The 18,007-nt window shown below is 44.4% G+C and overlaps 1 protein-coding gene across 1 annotated transcript in view; it reads right to left on the minus strand.

Annotated features, from left to right (window-relative positions):
• The window catches only part of NECTIN4 (nectin cell adhesion molecule 4), a 50,230-nt gene extending 32,374 nt beyond the window's left edge, over nt 1-17,856 (minus strand). Inside the window, exon 1 of the mRNA XM_018565236.1 lies at nt 17,706-17,856. Within this exon, the coding sequence (XP_018420738.1) occupies nt 17,706-17,796 (91 nt within the window). The 5' untranslated portion in view covers nt 17,797-17,856. The remainder of the gene's footprint in view (nt 1-17,705) is intronic.
• Nucleotides 17,857-18,007: the final 151 nt, after the last annotated feature.

The following is an 18,007-nucleotide window of genomic DNA, read 5'->3' on the forward strand; positions in this document are numbered from 1 at the left end:
TGGTATTACTTTTAGGTTCCCGGTATCGCTCTTGGAGGTCTTGTATTGCTTTTGAGGTTCTGGTATTGCTCTTGGTTTCCTGATATTTCTCTTGGGGTCCTGGTATCTTTCTCAAGGTTCCATTATCGCTCTCAGGGTCTTGGTATTACTCTTAGGATATTGGCATTACTTTTGGGGTCCCAGTATCGCTGTTGGGGTCCTGGTATAACTTTTAGGTTCCCAGCATCGCTCTTGGAGGTCTTGTATTGCTTTTGAGGTTCTGGTACTGCTCTTGGGGTCCTGATATTTCTCTTGGGTCTTGGTATCACTCTCAAGGTTCCATTATCGCTCTCAGGATCCTGGTATTACTCTTAGGGTCCTGGTATTACTTTTAGGGTCCCAGTATCGCTCTTGGGGTCCTGGTATTACTTTTGGGTTCCCGGTATCGCTCTTGGAGTTCTGGCATTGCTTTTGAGGTTCTTGTATCATGTTTGGGGTCTTGGTGTCAATCTTGGACATTTAAGGTCTTGGGGTCCTGGTATTGCTCTTGAGGGTCCTGGTATCAGTCTTGGCCATATTGGGTCTTTGGTCCTTCTATGGCTTTTGGGGTCCTGGTATTGATCTAGGCCATATAGATTCTTGAGGTCCTGGTACTGATTTTGGCCTTATTGCGTCTTGGGTCTTGGCATCGCTCATGGGGTCCTGGTATCACTTTTCGGGTCCTGGTATTCATCTAGGCTATATGGGGTCTTGGGATCCTGGTACTGATTTTGGCCCCATGTGGTCATTGTTCTTGGCATCGCTCATAGGGTCCTGGTATCACTTTTGGGATCCTGGTATCAATCTTGGGCAGATAGGGTCTTGGTATTGCTCTTACATGGCCTTCTTTAATTCCGTGTAAGACTCTCTGTGATGAACTAAGAGTGCAGAGAGAGCACAGTGAAGCTTAGAACATGGGACCCGACATGTGGGGTGTTTACTAATGTGGTTTTGGCACCCATTGATCACACATATGAATCTGTTAACCACGCACAGGAACCCATTGATCACACATATGAATCCGTTACCCACACACAGGAACACACTGATCATATACAGTAAACATTTGCTCACACACAGGAACCCATTGATCCTACACAGGAATCTATTAATAACACAGAGGAACCCATTGATCACGCATAAGAATCAATTGATCCTACAAGGAATCTATTAATCACACATAAGAACATATTGATCATACACATAAATCTACTGATCACACACAGGAACCAATTGATCACACACAGGAACCCATTGATCCTACACAGGAATCTATTAATAACACAGAGGAACCCATTGTTCACGCATAAGAACCCATCGGTCCTATAAGGAATCTACTTGATCACGCAGAAGAACACATTGATCATACACATGAATCTACTGATCACACAGAAAAACCCATTCAGTACAAAGATAGCTGCACTCCGTGGGTCCTCTATAACATATTCAAACTTGTAATCCACAAACCAATATACACAACGCAGCGCTCCCCATCAGAAGATAATCCCTCTCACATGCTTTACCCGAAAGGGTTAATCATAGAGAAACCCATTGTTTCCTACGAGGAACCTAATGATCACACACAGGAACCCATTGATTCTACAAGCAATCTATTGATCACACATAATGGCCCATTGATCCTACACATGAATCTATTGATTACACACAGGAACCCATTGATTACACACAGGAATCCATTGATTACACACAGGAATCCATTGATTGAACACAGGAATCCATTGATCAAACACAGGAATCTATTGATCACACACAGAAACCCTCTGATCTCACACACAGGAACCCATTGTTCACACATATAAATCTGTTGATCACGCACAGAAACCCATTGATCACACACACAAGAACCCACTGATCACACACAGGAACCCATTGATTCTACAAGCCATCTATTGATCGCACATAATGGTCCATTGATCCTACACATGAATCTACTGATCACACACAAGAACTCATTGATTACACACAGAAACCCACTGATCACACACAGGAACCCGCTAATCATATACAGTAAACATTTGATCACACACAGGAACCCATTGATCCTACACAGGAATCTATTGATAACACAGAGGAACCCATTGATCATGCATAAGAACCCATTGATCCTACAAGGAATCTATTAATCACACATAAGAACATATTGATCATACACATAAATCTACTGATCACACACAGGAACCTTTTGATCACGCACAGGAACCCACTGATCACACACATGAACCCACTGATCACACACAGGAACCCACTGATCACACACAGGAACCCACTGATCACACACAGGAACCCACTGATCACACACAGGAACCCGCTAATCATATACAGTAAACATTTGATCACACACAGGAACCCATTGATCCTACACAGGAATCTATTGATAACACAGAGGAACCCATTGATCATGCATAAGAACCCATTGATCCTACAAGGAATCTATTAATCACACATAAGAACATATTGATCATACACATAAATCTACTGATCACACACAGGAACCTTTTGATCACGCACAGGAACCCACTGATCACACACATGAACCCACTGATCACACACAGGAACCCACTGATCACACACAGGAACCCGCTGATCACACACAGGAACCCGCTGATCACACACAGGAACCCACTGATCAGAAACAGGATCTCACTGATCACACAGGAATCTATTGATCAGATGGCTGATTTACACACAGACTAGTTTTTCACTTGTTTTCGAGAGGCTGCTGATAACACTGACCTATGCCACACTCTCTCTCACTCTTTCATTGTCCTTCTGGCAGGTCGTTGTGTATCTTCCTTTCTGTGTGTAACAATGGAGTCAAAATACTAAATACACGAACAAGGGATTTTGTGCCGCCAAAATGACATTCCTCTCCATCGTCTGTGGAGATTCAGCAACGCAGAAAACTTTTTCTGTTATGAAAACCAAAAGGCTTAATTTTCAGCATGCGTAAAGCAATACTCCACCTACTGCATCTCCTTCAATGATAACAGTAACGAGGACCTCCAGCCTGGCTAAGCCATGACATGTGCAGCATGGTCGCCTGACCAAGCCAGTAACAGGAAATTAAAATGGTGTTGTATTTCCAGTAAGTGCACATTTCAGTTATCATTGTAAGTTGTTTTTGGACTAAGCCTTCACGTCCGCTGGTATGTGGCGTTCCATATTTTCCTGCTGATATGTCACAAATAAATTCACACTTTATGTAGTTAAACTCCGTCTTTCTGTCAAGGAAACTAAAGACCCATTTCCAAAAGTTCTCCGGATGCTTTACAAATGGTGAATACAGCAAAGAGTATCTTTGCTTACTCTACAATACTGTTGGCCGCATTACCTTCACTCCCACTGAAGCCAGTGCCATCTTTGCTGTGTCCCAGCACCTGCTTCCGCCATCTTTACTTCCACCCACTTCTGACCCCTGCACTAAATCCTGCACATGGACAGAAGAACTTGGGGTTGCTGGTAGGTGAATTATTAGGAGTGCCTATGCCAGAACTAGAGGCCATCCTTCTTTCCACCCACCTCTGACCCCAGCACCAAACTCCCCACATGGGCAGAAGGACATAGGTTGCTGGTAGGAGAAGTATCATGAGTGCCCATGCCAGAGCTAGCAGCCATCCTTCCTTCTATCCATATCTGACCCCAGCACCAAACCCCCACATGGGCAGAAGGACATAGGGTTGCTGGTAGGAGAAGTATCATGAGTGCCCATGCCAGAGCTAGAGGCCATCCTTCCTTCCACCCACCTCTGACCCCAGCTCCAAACTCTGCATATGGGCAGAAAAACATGGGGTTGCTGGTAGGAGAATTATCATGAGTGCCTATGCCAAAACTAAAGGCCATCCTTCTTTCCACCCACCTCTGACCCCAGCACCAAAATCTTCACATGGGCAGAAGAGCAGGGGTTGGCTGGTGGGAGAAGTATCATGAGTGCCCATGCCAGAGCTAGAGGCCATTCTTCCTTCCACCCACCTCTGACCCCAGCACCAAACTCCACACATGGGCAGAAGAACATGGGGTTGCTGGTAGGAGAATTATCATGAGTGCCTATGCCAGAGCTAGAAGCCATCCTTCTTTTCACCCACCTCTGACCCCAGCACCAAACTCCACACATGGGCAGAAGGACATGGTTGGCTGGTGGGAGAAGTATCATCAGTGCCCATGCCAGAGCTAGAGGACATTCTTCCTTCCACCCACCTCTGACCCCAGCACCAAAGCCCTACACGGGCAGAAGAACATAGGGTTGCTGGGTGGAGAAGTATCATGAGTGCCCATGCCAGAGCTAGAGGCTGGCATCATCCCGACATGGCATGAAAGCCAAGAATGGGAAGTGATTTGGAGGACTTTGCTACAACAGGTGTCATGTATGTATTATGCACTTTGATACGAGGGAAACATTTTCACGAAGGGGTTACTTCCACTTTAACATTCCTCCCAAACAACTACTGAGATACAGCCAGATGGACGCACAGAGGTGGCATCGTTTTTAGGCTGGTAGACTTGGGCCGACAGAGAGGAACAGTGGAGTACATCCACTGTGCAGCACTACTAAGCAGAAAGCAAATATGTCAGTAATGGTGTTTGGATTGGCTGTGATGGGGATGAAGTGCTGGTGTTGGAAATCCTAACCCTAAAGCCAACCACTAGAACCTGCTGGTCCATATAACCTATGACCACTTTAGGAGTTAAGAACGCCGGTATCGGTAATAGTATTGGTATTGGTGCAGATACCGAGTATTTGGGCGAGTACTCATACTCGCCTAAATGCTCTGATACTTTCTCCCGATACCGATTGGCCGGGAAGCCGGGCATTCAAGAAGCCAGGTGCCGGTAATAACAATATTTGGGTTAGTCTTGTTTTAGTGATGTCTGGTGGTATTTCAGGATGCGATAACGCTTGCCCAGCCCTGATTTACCTCCCCAAAGTAAGCTCTCCCCATTCCTCCTACACCAAATAAGGTCTCACTCCAGTTATCGAGTGGCCACGGATGTGATTCCTTGACGGGCCATAAGTGAAACAAAGTCCAGATAAGCTCTAAAAAGCCAAATGACGACCTTGTGTGTATCAAATTCTGCTCCTTAAGGAAGATCTTTTATTGCACACAGCTGACTTAGTTCCTGGTGAATTTGTTGAGTTTGAAAAGTCTGGGTGTGACACCTGAGGTGTAAGCTGCATGCCATTCTGTGCCTCAGGGACGTGGGACCACATAATACTTCTAGAAAAAAATGCCTCTTCTCATTCCCTTGGAAATAGAATGAGGACTGGAAATCAGTGTGATTGCTTTCATCTGAGGTCTCCCTTTTTTTTTTTCTACCCCTTTATGGTGTTCAGAGGCTGGAGTGTTGACATGTTCCCCTCTGAGGGAAGCCTTGCCAGTTCATAGCTGAGCACAGGTTCCTCTTATACCCCTTTCTCAGGCAATAAATAAAACCTGTGGCAATACATTGAGCAGGATCCCATCCCATCCATAGAGTTAAGCTGTATGTGAGGGTAATGCTGATTTTCCTCCATGCCACCCATGTCTTATGATCCATCGTACAGAAGAACTATGTGTGAGGGTGACGCTGGGTTTCCTCCATGCCACCCATGTCTCATGATGCAACTTTCCTGGATACATTTAATATCCCACAACAATCACACATTCCAGTGCATTTACTGGTAAATCCCAGCGGAGGTGGAAATAATTATAGAAGATGCCACTGTGTGTGTGCAGGCTTTGTGCCCGGAATCTCCCCCCCTGCTCAGTGCCCAGGTAATGGATGTCAGGAGAAAGGAATACCAGCCACAAGTGCCATCTTGTATGATCACTCATAACAAGACATCATCTGGCAAGCTTTACATGTGTAAAGGGTGCATGTGGAACAGTTCAGCACTAGAATCCATCATTATTCTGGCCATAAAGGGTCCAATCTCCCCCAACCTTATGCCCAATTCCAGGCCTACGGATGTACCTTGTGGGTTGAAAAACGAGGACTTCCCATTATTTTTACCAACAGTAAATTGACACCTACAAGAATCTGTCAGACTTGTTTGCAGATCTTTATGGGGTGTCAGATGCATAGTTTTGAAGGTTGTTGGAGGACCTGAGTATCTCTCAATACACCACCAAGCTAACAATATCTTTCCCACCAAGCTAACGATATCTCTCCCACCAAGCTAACGAGATATCTCCCACCAAGCTAACGATATCTCTCCCACCAAGCTAACGATATCTCTCTCATCAAGCTAACAATATCTCTCCCACCAAGCTAAACATATCTCTCTCACCAAGCTACCGATATCTCTCCTACCAAGCTAACGATATCTCTCCCACCAAGCTACCGATATCTCTCCCACCAAGCCAACCATATCTCTCCCACCAAGCTAACGATATCTCTCTCATCAAGCTAATGATATCTCTCCCACCAAGCTACCGATATCTCTCCTACCAAGCTAAAGATATCTCTCTCACCAAGCTACCAATATCTCTCCTACCAAGCTAACCCCACCAAGTTAGATGCTGGGAAACTCATTCACAAATCAATGCAGGAAAGGGAGCAGACACTTCCATCACCAACCTGATGTAGGCAAAACAATAGGAATCAGCCTAAAATGTCCTCCTGGACAATAACTACTCCTGAGACATGACAGTTGTCCACCCACTCTGTCAGAAATCCAGACTGGTTGTCTATGGGAACCTGGTACCCTAGATTAATCCAGAATCCAACGTTACAATTTATCCTTCTGGGTCCACCAACACCATACATATTGTACTCTATATCTGTACTGCTTTCAGAGTCAGCTTTGCATGCTCATTACAGAGACTATCACACACATAAAATATACATGTAGTGCATTGCTCTGCGTGCAGCACGGGCAATATGGAGTTTTCTCTGTGATAATAAATGTCATCCGTGCAACACAACATTCACCAGAGGAACAAAAGAGAAAGTCAATCTCCCTCCGGCTGCAATCTAGTAAATTGAAATAACACGAGTGATATACGACTTTTATCTGATTTTCTAAAGCATCAGATCAGGCTACAGCTGTCTGTGTTACTAGTTTCTCTCCAACGTTACATTGCGCTAAGTAGAACATAAACCAGAGGCGCACAGTCCAGGCCAACTTCATATAAAAGATTCACAACACTATTACCCAACTGTGTCATTTCTGTCAACTGAGTGACATTTGTGCCCATTCATGCCCATTCATGGTGTCATTACTGTCAATGAAGTGGCATTTGTGTCCATTCATGGTGTCATTTCTGTCTACTGAGAGGCATTTGTGCCCATTCACAGTATCAATTCTGTCCACTGAGTGGCATTTGTGTCATTCATGGTGTAGTTTCTGTCCACTGAGTTGCATTTGTGCCCGTTTATGGTGTAATTGCTGTCCATTGAGAGGCATTTGTGCCCATTCATGGTGTCATTTCTGTCCACTGAGTTGCATTTGTGCCCATTCATGGTGTCATTGCTGTCCATTGAGAGGCATTTGTGAACACTCTTAGAGTTACTTCTGTCCCTTGAGTGGCATTTGTGTCCATTCATGGTGTAATTTCTGTCACTGAGTGGCATTTTGCCCATTCGTGGTATTGTGTTCACACAAAAGTGTCAGGGCACAAATGTCCATTTTTATCTTTCCACGTACGAGAGGCAGTCTTTTGTATGCCAAGTGAATAGTCACACAGTAATACATGCTTACACAAATGAGACATTAACATTGATGTTTTTTACATATGCCATGAGCCTGTGGGCTGCAATGGGTAGGAGTTAGAAAGTCCGCAGACCACCACACGAACCATCAGTGGTGTAATAGGTGCCCATAAGGACATTTGTTACCTGGCTTTTGGCAAAGTTGTATGCACTACGGTGCTGTGATTCACTTTTTGCTCCAATATTTGTAAAAAAAACACCCATTTTATATGCAGTTTCACAGCCAATTGGAAGCTTTACCAATACCCAACAGACATTTCTGTGTTTATGCATATTACACAAAGTGCCTGAGAATAAAGCAGTTGGATGAATGCATGTATTTTGCGCCATGAGCAAAACACAACCATAAGACCCCCAGGCTGGGTGTGTATTCTGTAGAAATAGTCATTATTGAGAATGATGAAGGGGACCCTGCGCAGCCCCGAAAGCGCTTGTCTTTATGTCATCTATCAATAAAGTGGATTTGGCACTGACGTGAATCTTCATGCTCGTGACATTAGCATTTGATTCTGTAGAAATAAAACTCCAGGCTGGGTGTGTATTCTGTAGAAATTCTCCCAGCTCCAGGGTTGCCTTGAGGGAATGATTGTAAAATTTTACCTCAATTTTTTGTATATCCACCATCAACAATGACCAGTAGGATATCTGATATGCAGATGCCTGCGCACTTGGCTTGGGTTAGGTCATGGCTCAGTATTTCAGAAATTTTGCAAGTTATAAAAATAAATAAAGCCAGTTTATGATGATCACACTGTCTGAACTGAAAACAAGATTTCATGGCTGGTAAAGGAATATGTAAGTGTTTCCATGTGATTTATGTATCTGTTTATGCAGCCGTCCACACCCTCAGTCACGGTTTAAGAGGCCGTAACATGTCTCATTAGTGAAAGGGAAATGTTTGAATTCCCATCCAGAATATTCTATTCTTTTTAGAATTGTTTATAGTCAGCATTCTGAATCTGACCTTTCCCGCTCTTGTTTCTAAATGATCCTCTCACACACTTCTTATTCACAATCCTGAGTGGCCCGCCGGTGTGACCACATGTGTGGAGATGCAGTGACCTTTCCCATTATGTAAGGTGAAGGCAACTTTCTGCACTGCCATGTGAACTGCTGCCACATTATAAATAGTGTATAATTATAACAAGGTAGGTGTGCATAGCATGTGCATGGGACTCATCTACACTAGTGTCTCCTGAGCGACATAGAGTCATGATGGTCTTTTAACTGCTGGGGGCAGCATGTGCATGGGACTCATCTACACTAGCGTCTCCTGAGCGACATAGAGTTGGCCTTTTAACTGCCGGGGATAGAATGTGCATGGTACTCATCTACACTAGTGTCTCCTCAGCGATATAGGGTCATGATGGCCTTTTAACTGCTGGGGGCAGCATGTGCATGGGACTCATCTACACTAGTGTCTCCTGAGCGACATAGAGTTGGCCTTTTAACTGCCGGGGGCAGAATGTGCATGGGACTCATCTACACTAGTGTCTCCTCAGCGACATAGAGTCATGATGGCCTTTTAACTGCTGGGGGCAGCATGTGCATGGGACTCATCTACACTAGTGTATCCTGAGCAACATAGAGTCATGATGGCCTTTTAACTGCTGGGGGCAGCATGTGCATGGGACTCATCTACACTAGTGTCTCCTGACCGACATAGAGTCATGATGGCCTTTTAACTGCTGGGGGCAGCATGTAGATGGGACTCATCTACACTAGTGTCTCCTCAGCGACATAGAGTCATGATGGTCTTTTAACTGCTGGGGGCAGGCGTGGTGGTTGTGGCATCTCATAAACAGTTGAGCTTCTGGAATTATCACCCACTACTGTATAGAAATAGTAGACAGCTTCTGCCTCTATGAATCAACTATTGCAACTATTGCTATATGGTACAGCAAGGATGAAAGAACTAGGAAAAAAAAATCCTCAAATGTACCGTTATGTCTATTATTACAAAGATCAGAATTATCCAGGCTATGGTATTTTTGGTCACTCTCTATGGCTTTCAAAGCTGGACAATAAAGAAGCACGTAGGAAAATAAGCTGCTGTGCTTTAATTTTGCCAAAGAATTCTAAGAATATTGTGGACAGCACGGGAAACAAATGGATCCTTCAACAAATCAAGCCCGACCTTTCCCTGGAAGCCCAGATAACTAGATGGAAGTTGTCTTGGACAAATGAGAAGAACTAACTCATTGGAAAACACATGTGGGGAGGAAAAAGAGAGATGATGACCAACACAAAGATGGCCAGATACAGGAAGTAGGAACATGACACTGGGAAGGCTGAAGACTCAAATACTAGATCATTCTGGAGAAACACTATCGATGTGGTCACTAGGGAGCAATACTGACCTGACAGTGCTTAGTAATAATAATCTCTAGAATTATAAACAATGGTGCGAAAAACAAACACCATTCAGCAGACATCACTTTTGGGGGAACCATAGATCCAAGTATATAGACGCCAGGACACCAGCAGATAAATTGCAAGCAAAGGTTAAATTTATTGGTATGGCACAACACCAACATTTCCCCTAAAAAGGCTATACTAGACCCCTTTATGTTATGCCATACAAGCTTATTCATGCTGGCATATCCTTATACTTGGTTCTATGGTGCCTCTGTTGATGTGTATCCTTCTTATGCTACTAGGCCTATAGGAGTCAGTGCAGGATACACTCCCTTTGAATTTCAGTGGAGAAAATGCCTTGTGGTCTGCAGCATGATGAATGTTTGGCTTAGAAATCTGAGGGAACTGGGTGATGCTATGGAGTCCACATGAACTAAAGTCCTGGAGGCACATTTCTGAAACCTTGCATATTACATGGCAATGAAGTGTAATGGTCCTAACATAACTGGGCTATGTCTTGAAGGTTGGGATACACCGGCAAGAGGCAAGTAGTTTGAAAGGTACATATCAAATCTTATTTCACAGAAATAATAGAAGTCCTCTAGAGAAATGTGCCATGATAAGGCCACTTAAAAAGCTTTAGATCTTGTTGCCACAGATTTGGAAGATATTAGTGTTGGTGTTAAATGGACTGTTCATAACTATTGAGAAGTGTAGAAATAAAATGCTACACAGAAAATACGATCCCAAGAGTAAGGAAAAGGGGGATTAAGGCCTTGCCTAGGTAGATAACCACTCTGAAACTGCTTGAGTTGCAAAGGACAAACCATAACAGCAAACAAACATTAAACATCCAATGATTCAACACCCCTTGTGCCAGTCCCAGATGAACTGTGAACACCCAACTACAAAAAATAATGTGTCAGATATTCCCTATCCTCAGTTCCAGACAGGCATTAAACTACCCAAAGCCCATGCCAGCACAACTCGGAAAGCAGTAGCAAGGTAAAAATACTGCCAAAAAAGGTGTAACAACAAAGTTCTAGAAGACAAGGGAGGGGTGGAAACTTGCCCGTCAGGTTGAGGAAACTCAGGTCAGTGCGATTGCCCTTTGCATCCCTTTAGGGAGTCTCCCAGGCATCCCTCTAGCTAGCCGAGTAAATAAGCTTACACGTTTCTGCATGTGCAGCAACCTGGCTAGAAAGCCCTTTCCGAATCGTATGCCCTGCTTCCAGCAGTCAAAAAAGTCTCCCATTGAGGCTCGAGGTACTTTCATTATGGAAATGTTTATTTTTTCTCATATTGGTTGTTCTGGTTTTTAGTTATCTTCCCACAAAAGTGGGATTGCTCCCCAGAAACCTTCATTCTCTGTGTTTTATAGAGAAATCTCAAGGGCAGTTATCACTACCAGTAGTGCTCCACTGGCCCCATTCATTTACAATTGGCCAAATATATTTTATGACTATGTCTCCCATTTTACTTGTTTGGTGCACTGTGGTCACGGTAAACTGGCAGTGTACGGCACTGTTAGGATTCAATAAAGAATGCAGATTATAGTACGTGGTTTGTATGGAACACTAAGCTAATCAGGTGTCCTCCGTGTAAACTTTATTATTTTATTAATTAGAACACTATCGTGTGCTAAAATTGGTCATGAATTTTGAATATAATGGTATAAAATAGAAGTTCAGTATCCAAATTTATTGAGCAATACAGCAGGGATGTGTTACTGGTCCTTCATAAATACAACAGACAATAGGAAAGGGTGTTCCTGGGTCGGGCCCCAAACTGGAGTGTTGAATAACAAAACAAAGATGAGCAATGAGGGTGGAGTCCGCTCATGAAGTGAATGAAGCTCAGTATGTGGGTGGCAGCCGGAGAGGTGAAAATATCCTGCAGAGATATCATTAGTGTAGATTCATGCATTGAATTCATAGTTCAGATGCTAAGGGACCTGAACATTACTAGTCAATATTTTAGGAATTCTGGGCATTTCCTAAAAATTACATACTCCCTACATCATAATGTCCTCAACCCTCCATGATCCCATCTCTCATCATTATTTCTTCACCCATCCATGATCCCACTCCTCTCATCATTGTTCCCTCGCCCCTCCACAAACCCACCTCTCTCATAATTGTTCTTTCACCTATCCATCATTCTTTCACCTCCTCCATGATCCCAGCACTCATTATTATTCCCTCGCTCCTCCATGATCTCACCACTATCATTATTATTCCTTCACCCTTCCATGATCCCACCCATATCCTCATTATTTCTTCACTCTTCCCTGATTCAGCCCCTCTCATTATTGTTCCCTCACCCCTCCATGATTCCACTTCTCATCATTATCCCTCACCCCTCCATGATTCCACCCCTTTCATTAATATTGCCACCCCCCTTTATGATCCCACTACTCTCATAATTTTTTCCTCACCCCTTCATGATCCCACCACTCTCATTGTTATTCCTTCAATACTCCATGATGCCACCCCTCTCCTCATTATTCATTCATCCCTCCATAATCTCACCTCTTTCATCATTATTCCTTCACCCCTTCATGACCTCACCACTCTCATCATTATCTTCTCACCATCAATGATTCCACCACTCTCCTCATTATTTATTCACCCCTCTATGATCCCACCCCTCTCACCATTATTTTTTCACCCCTCCATGATTCCAATACTCTCCTCATTATGTCCTCACCCCTCCATGATCCCACCAATTTCATCATTACTACCCCATCCATCCATGATCCCACCCTTCTCATCATTATTCCCCTATGCTTCACCATTTCCTTTTCTTTACTTCCTGTTCTGGTGATAACATTGTCCCAGTGACAGTCCTCCCATAATTCCATTATCTCATTCTACCATCACTTTATTCTACCATCCTTCAATCATATATTTCCCCATCCCATAAAATTATCCTCCAATTTCCATCCTTCAACCTTTATCTTTCATCCCGTCCTTCAGTATTCTCATCAACTATTCCTCCCATTATCCTGTCTCCCAGTATTCTTTATCTCTTCCAACCGTTGCATAATATCCCATAAATCCATCTCTTTTACTTTCATTTCTTACATCACCTACACCTGCTATCCTTCCATGAAACCATTATCTCATTCTCATGTCACCTTATTCTGGCCTTCTTCCATCTCATATCTCATAATCCCACAACCTAATTCTCCAACCCTGTTATTACAGTCAACTGATCATCTTCTCGTCTTGACATATTCCATCTTGCCACCATCATCTCATTCTCTCACCGCCTTATGCTGCCACCCTCCCATTTCACATCCCATAAATTTCCCCTGCCATCCCGTGGTCCTCCCATCATCTCATACTTTCAATGTCTCACCTTGTCACCATGATCTCATCCTCCCACCATCTTATTTTGCCATCCTCCCATCTCATATCCTATCAACCCATAACTTTACCCTGCCATTCTACGGTCCTCCCATCATCTCCTCCCTACAATATTTCACCCTGCTGCCACCATCCCATCCTCTCGCTACATTATTTTGCCACCTTTCCATCACATATCTCAACATCCCATAATCCCATTACTTTTTCCTCCAATACACTAGTATTCCCATTATCAGAACTGCTGTCTACCCATGATTTTATCATTTTTCTCCTGCCATCTTATAACAGGCACTGTATCAACCATCATACAGTAGTACAGGTCAGGTCACTCATATCTCTGTGGCAGTGTGAACGAGTGGATATCTACATGGCTTTTAGGAAAGACATTACCGCTGCTGTTTAAACTTGAATGGTTAGTTTTTGGCTGGATTGGGCAACACTATCAAGCCTATGGAACCTTTGCATGACTGTCCCATGACTAAACTCAGAGGAAATAATTAATCAGACAGAAACCAGCTAAGATCACTACTGTGATAAGCAACACCCCTCATCTCATCCTCTACCTTGCTCTAAAACAAAAAACATGGTGCACAAACAGGCTGTGATATTCCTGCGATGGACAGTTGGAAGTGGTGCCTCCAACAACCGTCTGAGGTCCATGAGAACTTTTGAGGCATTGCTTTTTTCACTGAAGAATGTCTCTTTAATCTTTTTTAGTGTTTTCTGACTGTAACATGTTTGAGCTGTGACCTCGAACACACACACAGGCACTTTGGGAAAATTGATAAAATTTGTGGAGGTTAACAGTCATGCAATATCTGCAATGTGCGAAATATAAGCAGTATTGATGATTGCTCTGTTTTTGCAGCATAGTAAAGAAATAAATAGATAATACCCATTAAAAAAAAACAATATGCAAAGTGCAGAATTTTTTTTGTATTGCCAGCTAATAAAAGTTCTATAAATTCCCCTTTGCAGCAAGGTGAGTGTGCCGAGCAGGCCATGTTTATCTGGCCCTCCCTGTCTATTGTGGAAGTAATATTTGATGAGTCAATAACAGGAATGGGATGGCCGTACTGTTTGGAGGGATTAGAATGTTTTCTGTTCAGGCCTTTCACTGCATGCCATTGCTTCATGTTTGTTTAATTCAGCCAAATACTACGGGAGACGGAATACACAGCCAAGTGGATGTGATACTGGGCACATTATACCACCCAGGCCTGCTGCTAAACTATGTCACAATCACACCTGACTGAGACTGAGCCGCCTCTCTGTTCAACCCCTCTGTGTCTGGGTTAGTCCATCTGAGGACTACACCTGAGACAGGATTCTCTGGTTCAGCCCTATAAGGTAGGCTGGGGAGTGTTATCTCATACAGGTAGTGAACTCCCTTCTCCCCTGTATAAGTGTGGACCCCACCTGTGACAGGTAAGATAGGGAGTGCTATATCACACAGGTAATGCATTCCCCCCTCCCCTGTATAAGTGTGGACCACATCTGTGACAGGTAAGATAGGGAGTGCTATATCACACAGGTAATGCATTGCCCCCTCCCCTGTATAAGTGTGGACCCCACCTGTGACAGGTAAGATAGGGAGTGCTATATCACACAGGTAATGCATTCCCCCCTCCCCTGTATAAGTGTGGACCCCACCTGTGACAGGTCAGATAGGGAGTGCTATATCACACAGGCAGAGCACCCCCTCCTGCAACAGATAAAATAAAGAGTGCTATATCTAACAGGTAGAGAACTGCCCCCCGAGTGTGGACCCCACCTGTGACAGGTAATATAGGGAGTGCTATATCATACAGGCAGAGCACTCTACTCACCTGTATGAGTGTCGCCCCCACCTGTGATAGGTGAGCTGGGGGGTAGAATATCACACAGGCCCTGCATTCTCCACACACCTGTGTGACCTGTATGGACTCTCAACACTGATAGTCCATCTGCCCTAACACTACTCCTCCCCCCATACCATTAGCCCTAGCACCCCCATTCTTACAGTCTATCTGCCCCAACACCTCCTATACTGACAGACTTTCAGCACCAACATGGCCATACTATCAGTCCTTCTGTCCCAATATGGTGCATAATGACAGTCCATCTACCCCAACACCCCCAATTCTGACAGTCCATCTATGCCAACACCCCCCATAGTGACAGTTAATCTGCTCTAACAAGGCCCATACTGACAGTCTATCTGCCTCAACACCCCAATAGTGACAGTCCATCTGCACTAACACGGCCCATACTGACAGTCTATCTGCCTTAACACCCCCAGTACTAACAGTCCATCTGCCCCACCATGGCCCATGCTGACAGTTCATCTGCCTCAAAACCCCCCAACACTGACCGTCCATCTGGCCCAACATGGTCCATACTGACAGTCCATCTGGCCGAACATGCCCCATACTGACAATCCATCTGCCCCAACACCCACAATACGAACACAGCTCCGCAGAATCTCAGGGATCCCCTTCTACCCCACCCCCCAAGTACTGACACAGCTCAGCAAACTCTCACAGCTCCTAAACCTTTAATTACAGTGTATCAGGAGGGCTGGAACCTTTTACAAGGAATTCAGTCAGATCTAGCATGTTATAAACTCACACAGCCCGATCAGAGGACTGTGTGTAGACTTCATGTCACCCCAGAATAATGAATCACGGTGACATCGGAATGCTCTGTGTGTGTGTGTGTCACCCTGCTTCATGGCCATTTCTCAACAAATAATTTGTGATACAATGTATTCTCTGCAGGAAATCGAGAGCCCAGGAACAAACAGTCTGAATCAATAGAAGGTTATGGGGACATGAAAGCAGGGGTGATGGGAGGATGTCAGAGCTGTTCTCGGAATAAGAGAACACTCAAAGTGACAGGTCCCCTTTATATGGGACCAATATAGCCAAAGTGAACCCAAGAGAACAGAGACGTAAAAACAGCCAAGGTGCAGGATCCAGGGCTGCTATCCTGATCCTTGTGCCACTATCATGAAAGGCACAGGCTAAGAACAGGAACCTGGCAAAGGAAGCTTTACCCTAGGAAATGTCTCGAGGAACCTACCCTTAACCTACACCAATATGCATAAACTTCTGTTCTGGTTCACTACTGGTGCAGCACGCATAAGGATGACATGAAAAGTAATGGCAGCTCATGTTTTTCCTTTAATAAACACACACATGACATAAAGCTATACACAAACAAGGTATCCGTCCTGCCCTTCCCCTTTTTTGTGGGTTTGCTTTGCCATAGTGCTGATTACTGGTATTTGCTAAGTCAATGCAGGAGTGAATGCTCTTTCATTATTCTTCTATCTGTTTATGTGCCATGTGAGCGCTGCTCACCCTTCCTGGGTTAACTTCACCCAGTGTGCCACCAATCCCCATATTACATGTGTGCCACCAATCCCCATATTACATGTGGCCAGAGCTCTGCTTGCCCTCCCTGGGATAACTTCACAAAGTTTACCACCAGTCCTCATATTGCATGTGATCAGAGCTCAGCTTGCCCACCCCGGGGTAGCTTCACCCAGTTTACCACCAGTCCTCATATTGCATGTGGTCAGAGCTCTGCTTGCCCTCCCTGGGGGTAACTTCACTCAGTTTACCACCAGTCCTCATATTGCATGGAAGGGGGATGTGGAGACTCCAGGACTTCCCTGCCTTGTGGTTGTCATTCCATAGTGGGACCACACTTTCCATTGTAGAGACATCCTGAGACCTTTGAGACCTCTATATAGGGAGCTATCCCCGTACCTGTGAGACATCCTGAGACCTGTATATACAGTATGAAGCTATCCCTGGACTTGTTTTCAAGGGAGAATCCTGAGACTTATCCCCGGACCTGTGTATCTAGGGAGCTATTCCTGGACTGGTCTATAAAAGAGATATTATTATTATTAATAATAAAAATAATAATAATAAAAAAAGATCCCAAGACCTCTATATAGGGTTTATCCCTGCAACTGTCTATAAAAGAGACATCTTAAGACCTCTATAGAGTGAGATATCCTGGACTTGTCTTTAAGAGAGACATCCCAAGACCTCTAAATAGGGAAATATCCTTGACCTGTCTATAAGAGAGACATCCCAACAAAACTCTATTGGAGGAGTTCCGCGGACCTGACCATAGGAGGTATGGAGAAAGAAACAGACATAAAGTGACCACATTGTACATGGAGTACACCCCCCCCCCACACACACACACGGGGTGGTACTCCCATCTACAGTTCACACATCAGTGTCCTACCTGTGCAGTTGAGGAAAAGCAGCAGTAGGGTCCTCACATGCCTCCAGATCCTGGGGGGCCACAGTGGGGAACGCCAGTGTCCTGGTGACATTGTGCCTAGATTTGGTGGAGGGTCCGATGCTTGAGTGCAGGGCGAGGACTGTGTCACCGTCTGTTCCTTTCTAACTCACTCAAAGCTGGATTAGAAAAAAACCAGACCGACCAGTTTCTCCAACGCAAGAAATTCTGGAGGAGTGTCGGGAGTGACGGAGGAGTGTGAAAACATGGAGAGAGACATTACTGGCACCCCTATATATACAGGA

Source organism: Nanorana parkeri, unplaced genomic scaffold (genome assembly GCF_000935625.1).
Source record: "Nanorana parkeri isolate BGI_ZX_2015 unplaced genomic scaffold, ASM93562v1 scaffold823, whole genome shotgun sequence".
In the NCBI taxonomy this organism is placed as follows: domain Eukaryota; kingdom Metazoa; phylum Chordata; class Amphibia; order Anura; family Dicroglossidae; genus Nanorana; species Nanorana parkeri.